At 37.7% G+C, this 15,000-nt stretch overlaps 2 protein-coding genes across 5 annotated transcripts in view; both read left to right on the top strand.

The window, feature by feature from the left end:
* Nucleotides 1-9,586, top strand: part of LOC145479801 (guanine deaminase-like) — a 121,952-nt gene extending 112,366 nt beyond the window's left edge. For 3 of the 4 annotated variants that reach the window (XM_081458256.1, XM_081458254.1, XM_081458257.1), the window contains exons 3-15: nucleotides 868-1,039; nucleotides 1,874-1,961; nucleotides 2,292-2,394; nucleotides 2,893-2,920; nucleotides 3,326-3,433; nucleotides 3,810-3,914; nucleotides 4,437-4,534; nucleotides 5,466-5,533; nucleotides 5,977-6,126; nucleotides 8,147-8,181; nucleotides 8,261-8,344; nucleotides 8,667-8,694; nucleotides 8,812-9,586. In XM_081458256.1, coding sequence (XP_081314382.1) covers nucleotides 878-1,039; nucleotides 1,874-1,961; nucleotides 2,292-2,394; nucleotides 2,893-2,920; nucleotides 3,326-3,433; nucleotides 3,810-3,914; nucleotides 4,437-4,534; nucleotides 5,466-5,533; nucleotides 5,977-6,126; nucleotides 8,147-8,181; nucleotides 8,261-8,344; nucleotides 8,667-8,694; nucleotides 8,812-8,912 — 1,158 coding nt within the window. In that variant the 5' untranslated portion in view covers nucleotides 868-877 and the 3' untranslated portion in view covers nucleotides 8,913-9,586. Of the gene's footprint in view, nucleotides 1,040-1,873; nucleotides 1,962-2,291; nucleotides 2,395-2,892; nucleotides 2,921-3,325; nucleotides 3,434-3,809; nucleotides 3,915-4,436; nucleotides 4,535-5,465; nucleotides 5,534-5,976; nucleotides 6,127-8,146; nucleotides 8,182-8,260; nucleotides 8,345-8,666; nucleotides 8,695-8,811 lie in introns of all 4 variants that reach the window. The other variant, XM_081458255.1, reaches the window with a different exon arrangement.
* Nucleotides 9,587-11,322: 1,736 nt separating this feature from the next.
* Nucleotides 11,323-14,696, top strand: LOC145479790 (alpha-(1,3)-fucosyltransferase 7-like). Its single transcript, XM_081458241.1, has one exon. The coding sequence runs from the start codon at nucleotides 11,650-11,652 to the stop codon at nucleotides 12,940-12,942; it is 1,293 nt and encodes a 430-aa protein (XP_081314367.1). The 5' UTR covers nucleotides 11,323-11,649; the 3' UTR covers nucleotides 12,943-14,696.
* The last annotated feature ends 304 nt before the right edge of the window (nucleotides 14,697-15,000 follow it).

Below are 15,000 nucleotides of genomic sequence, written 5' to 3'. Positions count from 1 at the left end.
ATATTTAGACTGTAATTCTAAGCTGAACCATAATAAAAATAAAATAAAATGGACAAATAAATGAAAAATAATGAATAATAAATGGAGATGTAGATCTATGAAGATGGCTCTAAAAATTTAACTTTCAATATCATCTTTCGTCATTGCTCAATCTTAGCTTAGTGGAACTAAAATCACAAACAGCTCTTCACATTGTTCAGTCCTGCTGTCAGGCTGTTTCATCTGCATAATTTACATTTAAGTTCAGCGAGTTTCTCTTTTAGTGACTTTTAGTGCCTTGTTTCTAAAAAAACTTCATAAAAGCAAAGAATCTCCAGTCCTCCTCCTTGGACCCATGTGTCCCCTGGAACACTTCTGGATTGTCCAGTATCTTTGAGTTGACAGTGATATATTAATTTATTATAATCTAATGGTAATCTTAGAAGGGTCGCAACTTTCGGGTGGGCGGTTACTTTTGGTGGGACTGTTACTTTCTGGGTTCAATAGGGAGATATTTAAAAAATTAGCATTAGTTTAGGGGAGCCATACTTTCAGATGGGCCGTAATTTACATTTAGTTTGTCCAAAAACATCTTGATACCATCAATAACCTTTATTGTGTATTAAATACTTGTTTTCATTTAAAATTGTCTTGAGACCATTGATAGTGTTTTCAATTACTTTTTTACAATAACCTTTATATATAATAAATATTTGTTTTCCTTTAAAATATTCTTTGGGCCACAGTGTTATACTTTTGTTTATAAAACTACAGCTGAACATATTTTTCTCTCTCACACAAATACTGTATACCGGTATTTAAAAAATATGGTGAATTTTGCTACCTCTCTTTATACTTACATTACTTTTCTTTTCTGTGTAACTTCAGACAATTTTTGATGCCAGGTTTGGTTGACACTCACATTCATGCTCCACAGTATGTGTTCACGGGTACAGGCTATGATCTGCCTCTCCTAAAGTGGCTTGAAAAATACACTTTTCCCTCAGAATCAAGATTTGGAAACAAAGAATTTGCTGAGTATGCATACAGAAAAGTGGTGGTGAGTTTGTGTGGATTTTTAACACTTATTTTGAAAAGGAAGGTGTCCTGACTACTCTCAGTATCTCTTTCAATATCTCTTTCAATATCTCTTTCAATATTAGTGCTGTAAGTATTTTAATTAAGTGTTCTTCCTGTAAGTAAAATTGCAGAAAAAAAGATATCTCTTTCAAAGTTTCAATTGCTGTGCCTCAGTGTAACATTTGTTTATAATAAGTTAACAGATATTCATGTACATCTTTATGTACGTGATAAAATAAATGTGTTATATAATTTCGGAGCACATGGAACTACTAGTGTGTTGCTACATGTTTTCAATAGTAATGATAAATATATTATTGGTTCTAAGTTATTTACTTCCACCTATTGTCAAAAGAAGAAAATTAATATGAGTGAAGGGAGGAACAGTGCTGGATTACGAATTGAACAGTCCAGGTTCAAGTGCTGACCAGTGGGATTATGTTCTCCTCTCAGGTATAAATGGGTACCGGCAAATTTAATGCTGGTGAGTAACCCTGTGATGGACTAGCATCCCATCTTGGGGGCAGTAGAAATCAATTCTAGTTGCGGAATGTTATGGGAACTGGGATAATAATATTAGCTCAGTATGGACCAGTTGGGCCTACCCTAGATTGAAACCAAACATTCTTGTCATTCATTATACATTTGTCTTGAAAAAGGTCACCTTATTTAGGGCATAGAGATATGTTGTGGGTTATATTATTCAGATGCCTATAATTCCTATCAATGCTTATTAGCAAAGTTACACGTGTACCAAACTTGGTTCAAGTGCTCAAAATATTGAAAAAGTTCTGTTTCATTTGTTTTGGCCTAGACAAGACTTCTTAAAAATGGAACAACAACTGCATCATACTTTACTACTATTCACTATGAGGCCACAGAAATCTTTTGTAATATCGTCGGTGAGTACATCTACTACAGACTACATAAGTGAAGCCCAGGGCATATGGCCTATCCATTTGTATGGATACAAAGTATGGATAATACTATCCAGTTGATAAACCGCTATTCAGTGGATAAGTGTTTGCAAAACAAACTACGTTATCCACTGGATACTCATTAAGTGATTTAGCCAGGGGATATCTTATCCCTCTTTTGAACAATCAGTGCCAGAATGTTAGCTTGACCACACCCATTGATTGAGCCAACTGATGTGTCTGCATAATTCAGGCTTGACTGTACATGTATTGAATATATTTTAATACGTCATGAAAACATCATTTGATTAATAGATGAACTTGGACAGAGAGCGTATGTTGGAAAAGTTTGTATGGATATTAACAGTCCACACTACTATGTTGAAAAAACACAACAGTCTATACAGGATACAGAAAGGTAATTTATGAAATCTCCTCAATCTTAAATTCATACCTGAGTTGTTTTAGTCATGTTTCTGTCCCAACTATAAGATGTCAACCACATCATTCCATTTTTATCAATTTTAGGTCATTGCACTTTTTATCTTACAGTAAATACGCACCACAAAAATGAGTTCATAAGATATTTGTTATATCACTCACCGAGAGAAAGGAAACTATTTCAAGTTAAGCTGGTGAGAATTGGGCCATACTATAACATATGACAATCACAGTGCATTTACCATTCAAGAGATAATTAAAAATAACTTTGAATACGTGAATAAAGTACTGTCTGTTCTTGGTTAATATTAAATATTGAAGTGCCTGTAAACTTTTAATTTCTGTTTAAATGATAATGCTATGGAAATTCAATAACACTAATCTTGCTTTAAAAAAATAATTATAAAATGGGCCTGTACTTTATTTAAAACATAAATGTTATTTGAGCTGACATAGTTATATTCTATTGTTGCAGGATAATCAATTATATATTGGGACTCAAGGTACTACATGCCTGAATTTATGAAATTAGGTGAAACTAGATTCTGAAGTACATTTTGTAGCATGAAGTTCATTTTGAGCAATAGAGGCAAAAAAGAGTGAGACAGGATGGGTTTAACAAGCTTTTTAAAACTCTGCCGATGAATTAATGTTAAGTATCTTTTCTTGATAGACCTGATTGCTAAAGTTTAGGACATGTTACTTTGCATTTTTCAGATAGTTTTCATGAAAGTTTAACAAAAAGTGAGCTACTCGTCTTAGAAGTCTTTATTGCAAAATTGAAGCCACTTAGAGGGAACCCGCCAGAATGTGCCTTTTTATCATGTACCAGTTTGCTGAATAAATTAGTTGTACTGTTGACTGTGTGCCATTTGCCTCAAAGTTCCTGTTGCATGTGTGTCTTGTAGAATCCTCTCATCACTCCTGTTGTTACTCCAAGATTTGTTCTCTCTTGTTCCTCGGATCTGATGAAGAATTTAGGACATCTTGCTAAGAAATATGATCTTCCAATTCAGGTAAAGCTGTCATGTTGAGAGCCATATGATCAAGGAGAAAGTCTTGGGGAAAGTTTGACTGAACTTTGCTATTGTTCCCGAGGGAACCTGGAAGTACAGGCTCTTGGTCTTCAGAGAAATAATTCAGTTTCAGTTATCTGATTAAGAATGGTTTTTCCTGTGCTCTTCAAAGCAAAGCAGTTACTTTGCTTGTTTGATTGTAGGAAACTTTTCATAACTTCCTTGCTGTCTAATATTCAGCCATGAATTTGCTTAATTAACCAGGAGAAAAATAGTTATACTGTCTGGGTTATCAGTTTCTATAAACAGATATTTTTCACAAACTCATTCATGTCAATTTTAATTAATTGTATCTAATTGAATAATGTATTTTTAGAGTCACTTGAATGAAACAAAGAAAGAAATCTCCTTGGTGAGAGAAGACTATCCAGATGATAGCTATACTGCCATATATGATAAGCATGATTTGCTGAGCAGTAAGGTAGGTAGGTCAGATATAACAATAATTATTATCAATATGGTGTGTAATTCAGATATTGATGATTATCATACCTACAGCAAGATGTATACACAAGTTTCTTTTTTTTGTTGTTGAGGAGAAGTACTTACCAGTCTTAAAACACTTCATTGCTGTCAATATCTTTTAACAGAAGATAATTGTGGCCATATGCTTACTAAATATCAGGAGCGCAAAATCACTCTCACCACTTGTCAATTTGCCCTTAATGCTAATGCATGCTAAGACCATATCTGTTCAATGGAATTCTGAATGAAAATTTTCATGATCAGTTGCTTATCTTTTCTTATCTTATGATGATATCCACTAAGTAATAGGAAAAAAAACAAAACATTTGTTGAGCTGCATCCAATTATGTAAAAGTAACAGCCCCCTGCTGTGGAAAAAAGAACACCTGACTGCAGATTAACAGAAACATTTCATGTTGCGTTTAAGTCTGAAGCATTTGAGGGTTACTCACAGTTTACTTATTCAATTATTTTGTAGACATACATGGCACATTGCTGTCACTCAACAGAGGACGAAATCAGTCTTATGTTAGAAAGAAGTGCAGCAGTCTCCCATTGCCCAACATCAAATTTTAAGTGAGTGTCACATCTATCTGGATATCTCAAATTTGTATAATAGTTGGTAATAAACAATGGGTATCATATCATCTTTTTAACCACAAATATCAACATTTGCGAGGAGAACTTCAATCAAATAGTAATAGCCATGCTCCGGCACCCAGAAGGGTTGCCAAGCGGAGCCCCATATTCATATAGGAAAGAAAAAGAAACCCATGAATTGATTTTCTCGTGGTTATCATGGCTGACTAGTGGCATTGCTTGTGGGTGCGTATGCATGACAACGACTAGGTTGTGCAACATGGCGGGCATACTCCAGCTAATAGGTTGACTGACACATGCGGCCTTGGTTTACAGCGTACATTTTTGAAGTTGACAGCTGCCCAAGACTGGATTGCAGTCTCAAGCCAGGTTAACTTATTGTAATCAGGAGCTCTGCTTCTAGGCTTGGCTAACTCTGTATATTATGACCACTGAAATAAAGCAAAGAAAAACTCTGTCAAGCTAAGTGAGAGAATGCAAGCCTTTTAATACAATTCACAGTTTAAGAGGGCGTTTGCCATCCAATCAGATTTAATCCCTGTTAGAGTTCTTTGTACTTGGAGTGCTGTAATTGGACACCTTTTCCACCTGTAATGTGTGTGAAACATCCAGTTACATTACATATTACAAGTATTCAGTGTCTACTATAATCAGATTTGAGAACTTTGCTGTGAGTTAATTAATAAGTGTACTAAAGTGAAACCCTGCTGTTCTGATGACAAAATATTTTTGTCCACATGCTAGAATTGTTCACTTAAGGAGGGGGGTTGTTTTTATGTGGCTGGGAACATAGTTTACAAGTAGTGCCTGTTAGGGGTTAAAAAAGCAGGCCGTTAAGCTTGGGAATGAACTCCAACAAATTTGCTATCATTACACTCTTATGTTGATTGAGCTTTGTGCATTACAGTATCAGAAGTGGTGTTGCTGATGTTAGGCACATGTTAAACTTGAAGATGAAAGTGGGCTTAGGCACAGGTAAACATATTGAACATGTTAGTAAGTGCGTTGGCACAGTAACCTAGTGAATTCATTACAGCCACCTCTCAACGATTCTAACTAGTTTGGTTTCTGTGTGAGAGAGTGAGCGCTCTCTTACAAAGCCACATTGGCTGGGTAGATGAGAGGTGTCTGAAAATGGTACAGCGAACAAATCAGAACTGGGAATGCTCTTAATTCAAGTCAAAATTGGTGTGGTATTGCTACTGATGTGTTGGTTAAAGAGTTCAGTATTTTTGTTCCCAGCTGTCAGAATATACACACCTTTTTATTTTAATAGTTAAGTTATTTTAATAGTTTCCTTAATTTTTTAAAACATTTTCTTCACAAAGGAGACCTGCATTGCTTATCAACGATTGTAGCACTGATTTCAAGTGGACAAAATTAATTTAGAGCTCTTAATCTGATTTAATCCCTTTTAGATGTTTCTGGTGGAGAATCACCATCAATGTTGGTAGCTATTCGTGACTGCGTCAAGGCATCAAATGTTGTAAGCTTTGGCAAGTCAGATGGGTTTAAACCACTCAGCTTTAAAGAGGCTTTTTTCCTTGCTACTCTTGGAGGAAGTCAAGGTAAGCTATGTACAAAATTGCTCAGTTAGTACTATCATCATTTCTCACATAGAATAGTTTTGTATTTCTCTATTTTGTAATCCATTTGGAAACCCAGGCTAGATGCAATGTTCATTTTTATCCATCATGTTGAATGGCTCATGTAAAACTATCACGCAACGTTCTTCAAGCAAAACATGTTATGAAAATGCTTGAACCAGGGGCAAGTAAATGATCAGAACTTTTGTCCAGAATGATGTTGAATAATTAATATTAATTAAAGTCATTTTTCTGGCACTTTATTTACAGCAGGGCAGGAAAAACTATTGAAATCCAGACGCCCAGTGGGCTAGTACATTTCAGTTTTCAGTTGCCCTCACTAAAATATTGCTTGCCCAATAGGCACACAATGTTCATATCTTATTGACTACATGCTTTCGACTCATTGTTTTGCTCATCTTGCAGTCTTTTGAAATTGTTTTTGATTGGAGATGATCACTAACAAGACCACTGAGGCTAATTTAACTTGCCCACTGGACCACCAAACTTTCATTTTCACTTGCCCGAAAGCAAAATTTACTTGCCCTGGACAATCAGGGAGGCAGCATGGCCGAGTGGTTAGAGCGCCGGATTTGAAATCCGTGGGTCCCAGGTTCCAATCCCATTCTGACCGCTAGTGATGTTGTTCTTGGTTGCCCTGAGTTCAACTTCTTGACTACGCTTGTAACTACCCAACTGCTCTGCCTCCCGCCAGTTGGGATTCTTAACCTAGTTAGGTTCATTCGAATATTTATTTATCATTGTTTGTTTACATTGGTTCTGAAAAGCCCCGATGGGGAGTGGCCAATTACATATACATTTTTTTTACATTTTGTTACTTTGTGGGCAAATTGTATCGACTACTGGCAAGTTGGTGGGCATGTGCCACTGGGACCCTGGAACCCTTAGCCTATACTAGAGCTACAGTTTAGTTCAGCTGAATTTTGCTACCCTATACTAGAGTAACCAGTATTAAAACCACAGATTTCCGTCTGAATCCCGATTTTTGACTGTTAATAATATCTAGTAGTGTTTTATGATAGTCATCTATTGACGATGTTGAGGCTGAGTTACAAAAATTTAAACTTGCCGATCTCATTTTTTTATATTTTTGAGTGGCAATTCCTGGTTTCCTTAGTTTAGATAAAATCTTCAACCAACTGGTCAGTTTCTTGAAAAATGATACCCTATTTTAGACCCAAACGCTCTGATTTATATACCCTATGCTAGAGTAAACTGCTTGAAAACTATACCCTTCACAGCGGCACATACCCGCATAGCCCATATATGGCAGTACCCCCCCCCCCCCTGGGGTTCACCCATAGCATCAAGGGTTACAGCCCTTATTGACAGCCCTGAATTGTACACTGTTCAACAAAAACAAACCCTAATTGTTGGGTTGTTATGATCTAGCCGCCATGTTAATCATGATTTACAGTGTCAAGACAAGTGTGACTCTCTTTTGTTCTAAACTGATCTGCTCAGCTACATAACACTAGGTATCGGAACCTCTGTATAACAAGGAATTTTGTGCCCATTTGTGTTACTATTGTGTTGTAAAATGAACAAGGCAGCACAAGCAACTATCTAAAGTTGCAAACTTCTGTAAATAAGTAAATTAATTAATTAATTAATAACCACACAAACAAACAAACAAACAAATAGATAGATAAATATTTAACCCTATATCCGAGGGCAAAATTGCTCCTTTAACTTTTTTGAAAAGGCTGCAATAATAATAGTGATATCCCTTGTTCTTTCAAATTGATCCAAAAAAGTATCTCTCTTTCATTTGAACTAAATGACGATGTTCCTTTGTTTCCCAAAACCTTTGGGAAGCCCCTTTGACGCGAAAGTCCATCTGAATACATTATTGAGTAGAATTTTTGTTCATTTGACTATTCTCTAACTTGTTTTCTATTGTTGCTGGCGTTACTGTGATAAATGTTGATGATTGTTTTTTATTATTATTATTATTATTATTATTTTGATTCTGGTTTAGTTCTCGGCCTTGATGACAAGATAGGGAATTTTGAGGTAAAGTCAGTTTCTGCTCATTTATCAGCTCGTTACTTCTGCAAAACACTGATATATTGGTTATTATCTTCCTTGTTAGGTCGGTAAAGACTTTGATGCTTTAGTTATTGACTCTGATGCCCCGGATGCACCGTTTGATCGTTTTAATGCAGATGATTCAAAGGTATGATTAATCACTGGTTCAATGAACTAATCAAAACTCGAAGTAAATGCATTTAGCTAACTTAAACCTTGGGAAAACGTCTGCGAGCGAATCACTGTTGGTTTTGGTTTGACTTCTAGTTGGATGGCAAAGTAGACTGAGTTGTTTAAGCCAATCGTTTAGCGTAGCAATGCAAAACATAAGCAAATACGGATTATTTTCGACTCACAAGGGAAAACCGTTCTGACAAAGTAACAAATATTTGTTGTGTTGGATAACTATCGTTTTATTTTCTTACGAAAATGGCTGTATTGAAAGTATTTATTGCTGTTTCTCGTTCTAGGATATAGTTCAAAAGTTTCTTTTCCTTGGTGAGTAGCTGAGTGATTCTCTTGTTTCAATCTTTTCCTGGAATTGGTTTGCTTTCTTATTTGGTAGGTAATCTTAGACATGTTTCAGCATCCTTAATTGTTTTTCTTTCGCGACAGGTGACGACCGAAATATTCAACAAGTGTACGTGGCTGGAAAACTTGTTTCAGGACGAGATGTCGTCACAAAGAGTCCACCAGAATACATAGAAATTGATTAGATATTGGAATGCGCTATAGGACCCGTCCAGAACCGGGACAGATACAGAGGGAGGTACAGAGCGGGGGGGGGGGGGGGGGGGAAGGGTACAAAGGGAAATACATGGGGATACGAGAAGAGACTACAAACTTGATTAGGTCACGACTGTCAGTGATCGTTTAAGATGATTCTCCCTCTGCTTCCTGATTGACGCACGATGTAATTGTTGTAATTATAAATTTGTAAGTCTCATGTGGTCAAAGTAGTATTTTGGTAGCTATTGTGTAAATTTAATCCATGAATCGAGCCGAAAACCAGACGAAAAACTCGCAATGCCTGCGGGCCTGACAAGAGGAGATAAAGAGGGATAGGGTATTCAGTCCTCTCGTGAATAATGTTACCACGCGCGGTGCGTGGGTGGTGCGTGGATGTTTACTTGGAGGATGACAATACGTGCAAGGTGCTCAGGCAGTTCGGCTGCGTGAGTAACATTTGCGTCACAGGATTACCAATTTCTAGACCTCTCTGAAATTCCTAAGGCCTGGGGTGATCTAAAAATAACTTGAAAGAAATCGCGTTTCTTTGGGTTTGGCAAATGTGTTATGGTATTTTGTCTTGGTTGAAACATATTGATGCAACGCAACGTTTCTGTTGAAATTTACAAACTGAGGAATAAAGAGTGCAAAGTTGTTCAAAGCGCGTGCAAGTTGTTTGTTTCCAGACTAGCCATTCAAGGGACGTTATTTCTTTGGTTAATGGCCCCTTAATACATCCACAAGCAAGTTCCTTCAAAAAGGGACCTTGATCAGAAGCGCCAACAAAGAGTCGAAAAGAGCATGTTCTCCATTGTGCGACAGGCATGCATTCGTTAATAATACCTTCGTTTCTTTCATCACTTTGGTTTACTGACGTGAGATGACGAATCCTTCCATCTTTGTTTTGGAGATGAGATGGCTCTTTGACTCTAATGTTGAACATATAAGAAGCAGTTAGTGTTGTGAGGTTATCCGTCCGGTTTTGACGGAAGAAAGTGCAACTATGATAAGTAGCTTTATGGTAAATTCTAACAGTATATTGCAAAAGCATAGAACTTAACAAAACAAGAGACAATGATGTAATAAAAAAAGGGTATGCAAGTCAAGGTACATTGGTCTGATCTTGTTAAAACATTATTGCGTACATCTGAACATTGTAAATAAGTAAACTTCGTCAACTGAATATTAACAAAATGATCTGCAGAATTCATTAATTCTGTGTTAGCTTCTACTGGAGATAATTAGGTGACATTCGGAAGTGGTTTTTTCTTTTAAGAATTGAGTACAAGGACAGTAGAAAGGTGATTTTCGTCTTCAATTTGATTGGATCCACATAAAGGACAGACAAACTTGGGATTTAATAATACCACTTTCAATCATGAGTTTGTGATAACCTATTCGAAGTTTCACTTATTTTCGTATTATTAAGTTTGCTTGACTTGTGGTTAAGTATTGGAAAACGGGCCAAAGAGAAAATCCTTCCGCTGATTGTTTTAAAATCGTGTTTCTATTTAACATTGCGCTCTCGTCAACCATCACGCATATAAATCGAGAGCGAACAATCTTATTGTTTTAATATAAATCTTCATCTAGTTTATCTAAAGCCTTTAGCCGTTCAAATCTTTATCTAAAGCCTTTTCCCAGACACCTAGAAAACGCAAAGACGCGGCCCCACACTGCTACGCTACTCGCTATCTGCAACAGAATAAATAGCGAGTAGCGTAGCCAATCAGAGAACGGCATTCGTGATAGAGCAGTAGAAGATTTATGTTGAAGTCTGAGTTCATTTGAATAAAATAATTGAATAAAACTCGATAGAAACACAGAACTAGCACAGGCTGTGGCGCAAGCAGAGATAATTTACATTTTGATGATCAAAGTAAACAACTTTTTTTTCGCTGCGGCATTTTCTAAAAGACAGCAAACACGTTCTCTATTAGTCTCCCGCCCTTTTCCCTCTTTCCATCGTTCCCCGCGCGCCCTCCCACTCCCAATATTAAATTTCCCACAGGGAGCCTCCGCGAAGTAATACCAATGAATCGCAAGTGGCGTTCGTCGTAGGAGAAACTAACTGCTCGCAGGATAAGGGGCAGTTTAGTTTAGGAAGAAAAATCGGCGTCGAAACGTAGGATAAAAAGCCCTAATTACATGTAACTGCCTCGGGAAATTCAGCGATTACAAGTCATTGATGCGAGCAAGGTCTAATATGTTAATTAGTTTACACAGCTTCTGGTTTGCCGCAAAATAGACCATTTTACAGTTGTCTGCTCAGTGACCTGGCCTTTGTATGGCAGCCAGGCTAGAGTTGACCTTGTTTTGATACAGACCTCACTGCTTTTGTCATGTAAATGCACCTAGTTAGCATCAGAACAACTTGTTTTACACAACAGAGCAGACAACAGTAAAATGGTCTATTAACATGTTCCTTAATTGAAGAGGCAAGAAAGTCAAATTTATTGATAACCCTTTTTTCTCATTTATTAGAAACCTTTATTGATAATCGTTTGGTGCTGCAGGTAAGCAGCAAGTTTTGAAAGCGGCTTAGAAAAACGTCCCAACTTTCGTGCTACAGACCGTACGACACGCTAGGGTGGTCTTCTAAAGTTAGTATGCGTGACCCACAAACAGTGCTAATTATCATTATCATTCATTTATAAGTTTTCGATACGAATACTTCATCGCCATAGCTTTCGTTTTGGAGTTAGAGCTTCAAGAGGCTGCCTGATGAATGGGAAGAAGAAACATTTTTTGTGGCTTTCATTCTTCACTGCCGCCGTTGTGCTTGGTGGGTTTATTTACCAATATAATTTTCAAATCACTGTTCAGAGATATCCAGCGCGACTCAGCGAAATACAGCATGATCTCCAGACAGCTTCGGCGCCAAGCGAGCCTCAAATAGTATTGATTTATACCAAGTTTATAAGTCATTTGCCGTGGCCAGGGCTGAAAAATTCGCAAGACTTCACCCAATTTAAAGGCCAGAAATGCCGGGAAACCAACTGCAAACTAAGTTATGATAAGCGAGACTTCACAAATAGCAAGGTCGTGATTTTTCATGCGTATAACATGCCTCCTCAGAAAGAAATGTTTGATCTTCAACAAAGAAGACCTAAAGATCAAGTCTGGGTTTATTTCATCCTCGAAAACCCAATCGTGACGTCGTACATCGCTCCTCACAAGAATCGTCGTGATCTGGACAACGTTTTCAATTGGACAATGAATTATATGCGAGATTCGGATATCTATCATCCGTATGGCTTCTATTTGCATCTAAACCACAGTGAATTTACTCCGCTGAGCAGCAGTATAAATTATGCAAAGGGGAAAAGTAAACTCGCAGTATGGACTTGCAGTGGCCATGGACAAGTTGTCAAGGAGAGAAAACTTAGAGTTCTGTATGTCCGCCAACTTAGGAAGCACATACCGATAGATGTGTACGGCAAGAGTGCAATATATTTTCATCAACCAAGTTTGAAAGAGAAGTGCATGAAAGATAAAGCTTACGGAACTCCAGACTGTAGATCTCTTTTGCAAAACTACAAATTTTTTCTCGCTTTTGAGAACATGAACTGTGACGACTATATCACTGAGAAATACTGGTGCACCCCCCTTGAACTTGGTTTAGTTCCTGTAGTTATGGGGGGAGCAGACTATAAAGCCCTCGCTATACCAGGTTCCTATATAAACGTGATGGATTTCCCGTCTATTAAAAAGCTGGCAGAGTATTTGCTGTTTCTTGATCAAAATGATGACGAATATAATACATATTTTGAATGGAAGAAGTATTACAAAGTTGGCGGTTGTTTAAGACCTAGACTAAACATGTCAAACCATTATCCTTGGATGTGTGAAGTTTGCGCCGCTGCAAATAAGCATTCGCTTGTAAAGAAAACCTACAGGAAGATCCAAGACTTTTATAATCCTGACAAACGATGTGCCATACAATATTCAAGGCTAAACGAAATCATCTCAGAAGCTGCGGAAATGTCACTCAAAGAGACACTGGAGCGACAGTGACCCAGACCATCTGAAAAGACAGACACCCTGGACACTGGCATGCTCGCACGTGGACAGACAGACACTGGTGAAAAGAAGAGCAACAAGACGAAGCAATAATTAAATGATTTTTGGTTGCCAGATCAAAAGGATTTGACGATAGTTCTTGTTATGATCAGCTGCTATATCTTCCCACTTTACGGTTACGAGTGAAGTCAACTTTCCGGCAAGCGTAATAGTTCCTCTGGAGAACAAGACTTGACTACCACTAGTTCTACTGTTAACCGGTTGTAATGTCCACCAGAAGCTCGGAAAATTCCGATAACAAACCCTCCTGCCCTGAAAATAGCACGCCGAATACAGGGACATGCCAAACGATTGAGTTTCCCTGTAGCCTGCGTGGCTGGCGGGAAATATTCGCGAAGGCAGAGCACTCGTGCGCGACATCCCATCGGCTACACAGGTTACTAACGTTGTGGAAATTAGGATCCGAACAACACAGATATACAACAATTTTATAAGTACACACCTCCCCTTATAGCCTTATAGACAGCTCTCTGTTATGGACAGTTAACTTTGTCTAGGTAAAATTTTCATTTATTATTTCGCTTATTCCGCGAGCGAACAAGACGAACAAAGTCTTGTTTTGTGGTTGGCTATACCCGAGGGGCAACATGTGGGTTACCCGGGGTAACTCAGATTGACCTCGTGGGTAACTCCGGAGAAACTCGGAGTACTAGTGACTCGGAGGAAGCTCAATAGTGACTCGGAGTAACTCGGAGGAAGCTCAATAGTGACCGAGAGTAACTCGGAGTAATTGAAAACTAATTGAGAACAAGATTAAGAGTAATTCAGAGTAACTCTTTGAAGCTGAACAGTAACCTGGAGTAGCTTGTAGCGAGCTGAAGACATCGGCGGAGGAGTATTCATTTGTGAGACGTACATCTTAAACCGTCATGCGCTCTCAGAAAATCTTTAGCATAAACGCAACATCAACTTAATTATAAACGGAGGCTCTGAGGACGAGAATGAAAGCAACTGCTTCTCTACTGAAAGGTCCTCCACAGAATTGGCATTTTATGTATTATTACGTATTTTTATCTTTTTTATTCCTTTTGTAACTGAAAAGCCCCTTTGGGGAGTTGCAAATAAAGTATGTATGTACTCGCACTAGTCGCCTTTGAGTCACTCTCGCTATAAAGACCCCGCTATAAAATAAACCTTGAATGGCGACATCACATCACTTGCACACAGCGATGCAAACGGTAAAGATGGAAAGTTAAAAGTTAAAACGAGATCTGAGCGAATTTTGAAAAATTTGTCCAATGGTGTTATTATAACACCATAGGACAAATTTTTCACCGTGGGACAAATTTTTCAAAATTCGCTCAAATCTCGTTTTAACTCTCCAGGGTGAGAAGAAATGACACCATTGAATGTTCAAGAATTTTTATTCGGTAAATTATCCATACATTAAACAAATTTAATGTCAACTCCTAATCTTCATACAAACTCTTATATTTTAGCCACAGTTCTGCATACAAACTTTTATATTACGCTTGGGTGACGTGGTTATTCGAGTTGAAAGAAAGCGTCATCGTAACTTTACTGATTATTCCTGCTGTATTCACATATTTTCAGCCAAGCTTTTAATATGTTCTCAAACATTTATCAACCTTAAACTTATTTAAAAACTAGAGATATTACATGAGTTCGATGTACGTTTTCATACGAAAGTAGGAAGTCCAATTTCATGTTTTACTGACTGTGCAAAACTCGCATCGGTGGGCGCTCTTTATTCATCGACAACGGGCAATTTATTGGATTTTTACACAAACAAAACTGAGCAGCATCTACTGTCATAAACTTTATTGTCACTCATTGGGCCTTGATAAAACATCAAGCGTTGCTTACAATTCAGGCGAAACTCGAACTTGCAATTTTTGTTTTTACTTTTCGGTCGAGATAGTGTGCCGCACGGGATGGTGCAATTTGTTCTAAAATGGAATATTCCACGAGTCACTTGTATTTTCTCGGTCTTGCTATCGATTTGCTATCTTGACCAAATTTGCTGCATGT

The sequence above is a fragment of the Orbicella franksi genome, chromosome 2 (assembly GCF_964199315.1).
Source record: "Orbicella franksi chromosome 2, jaOrbFran1.1, whole genome shotgun sequence".
NCBI lineage: Eukaryota > Metazoa > Cnidaria > Anthozoa > Scleractinia > Merulinidae > Orbicella > Orbicella franksi.
Note: the sequence above shows the minus strand (reverse complement) of the source record. Positions and strands in the feature narration are given on the sequence as shown.

What these genes read in the sequence shown, in the direction of transcription:
- LOC145479790 (XM_081458241.1), top strand. Translation starts at nt 11,650, where the DNA reads ATGAATGGGAAGAAGAAACATTTTTTGTGGCTTTCATTCTTCACTGCC.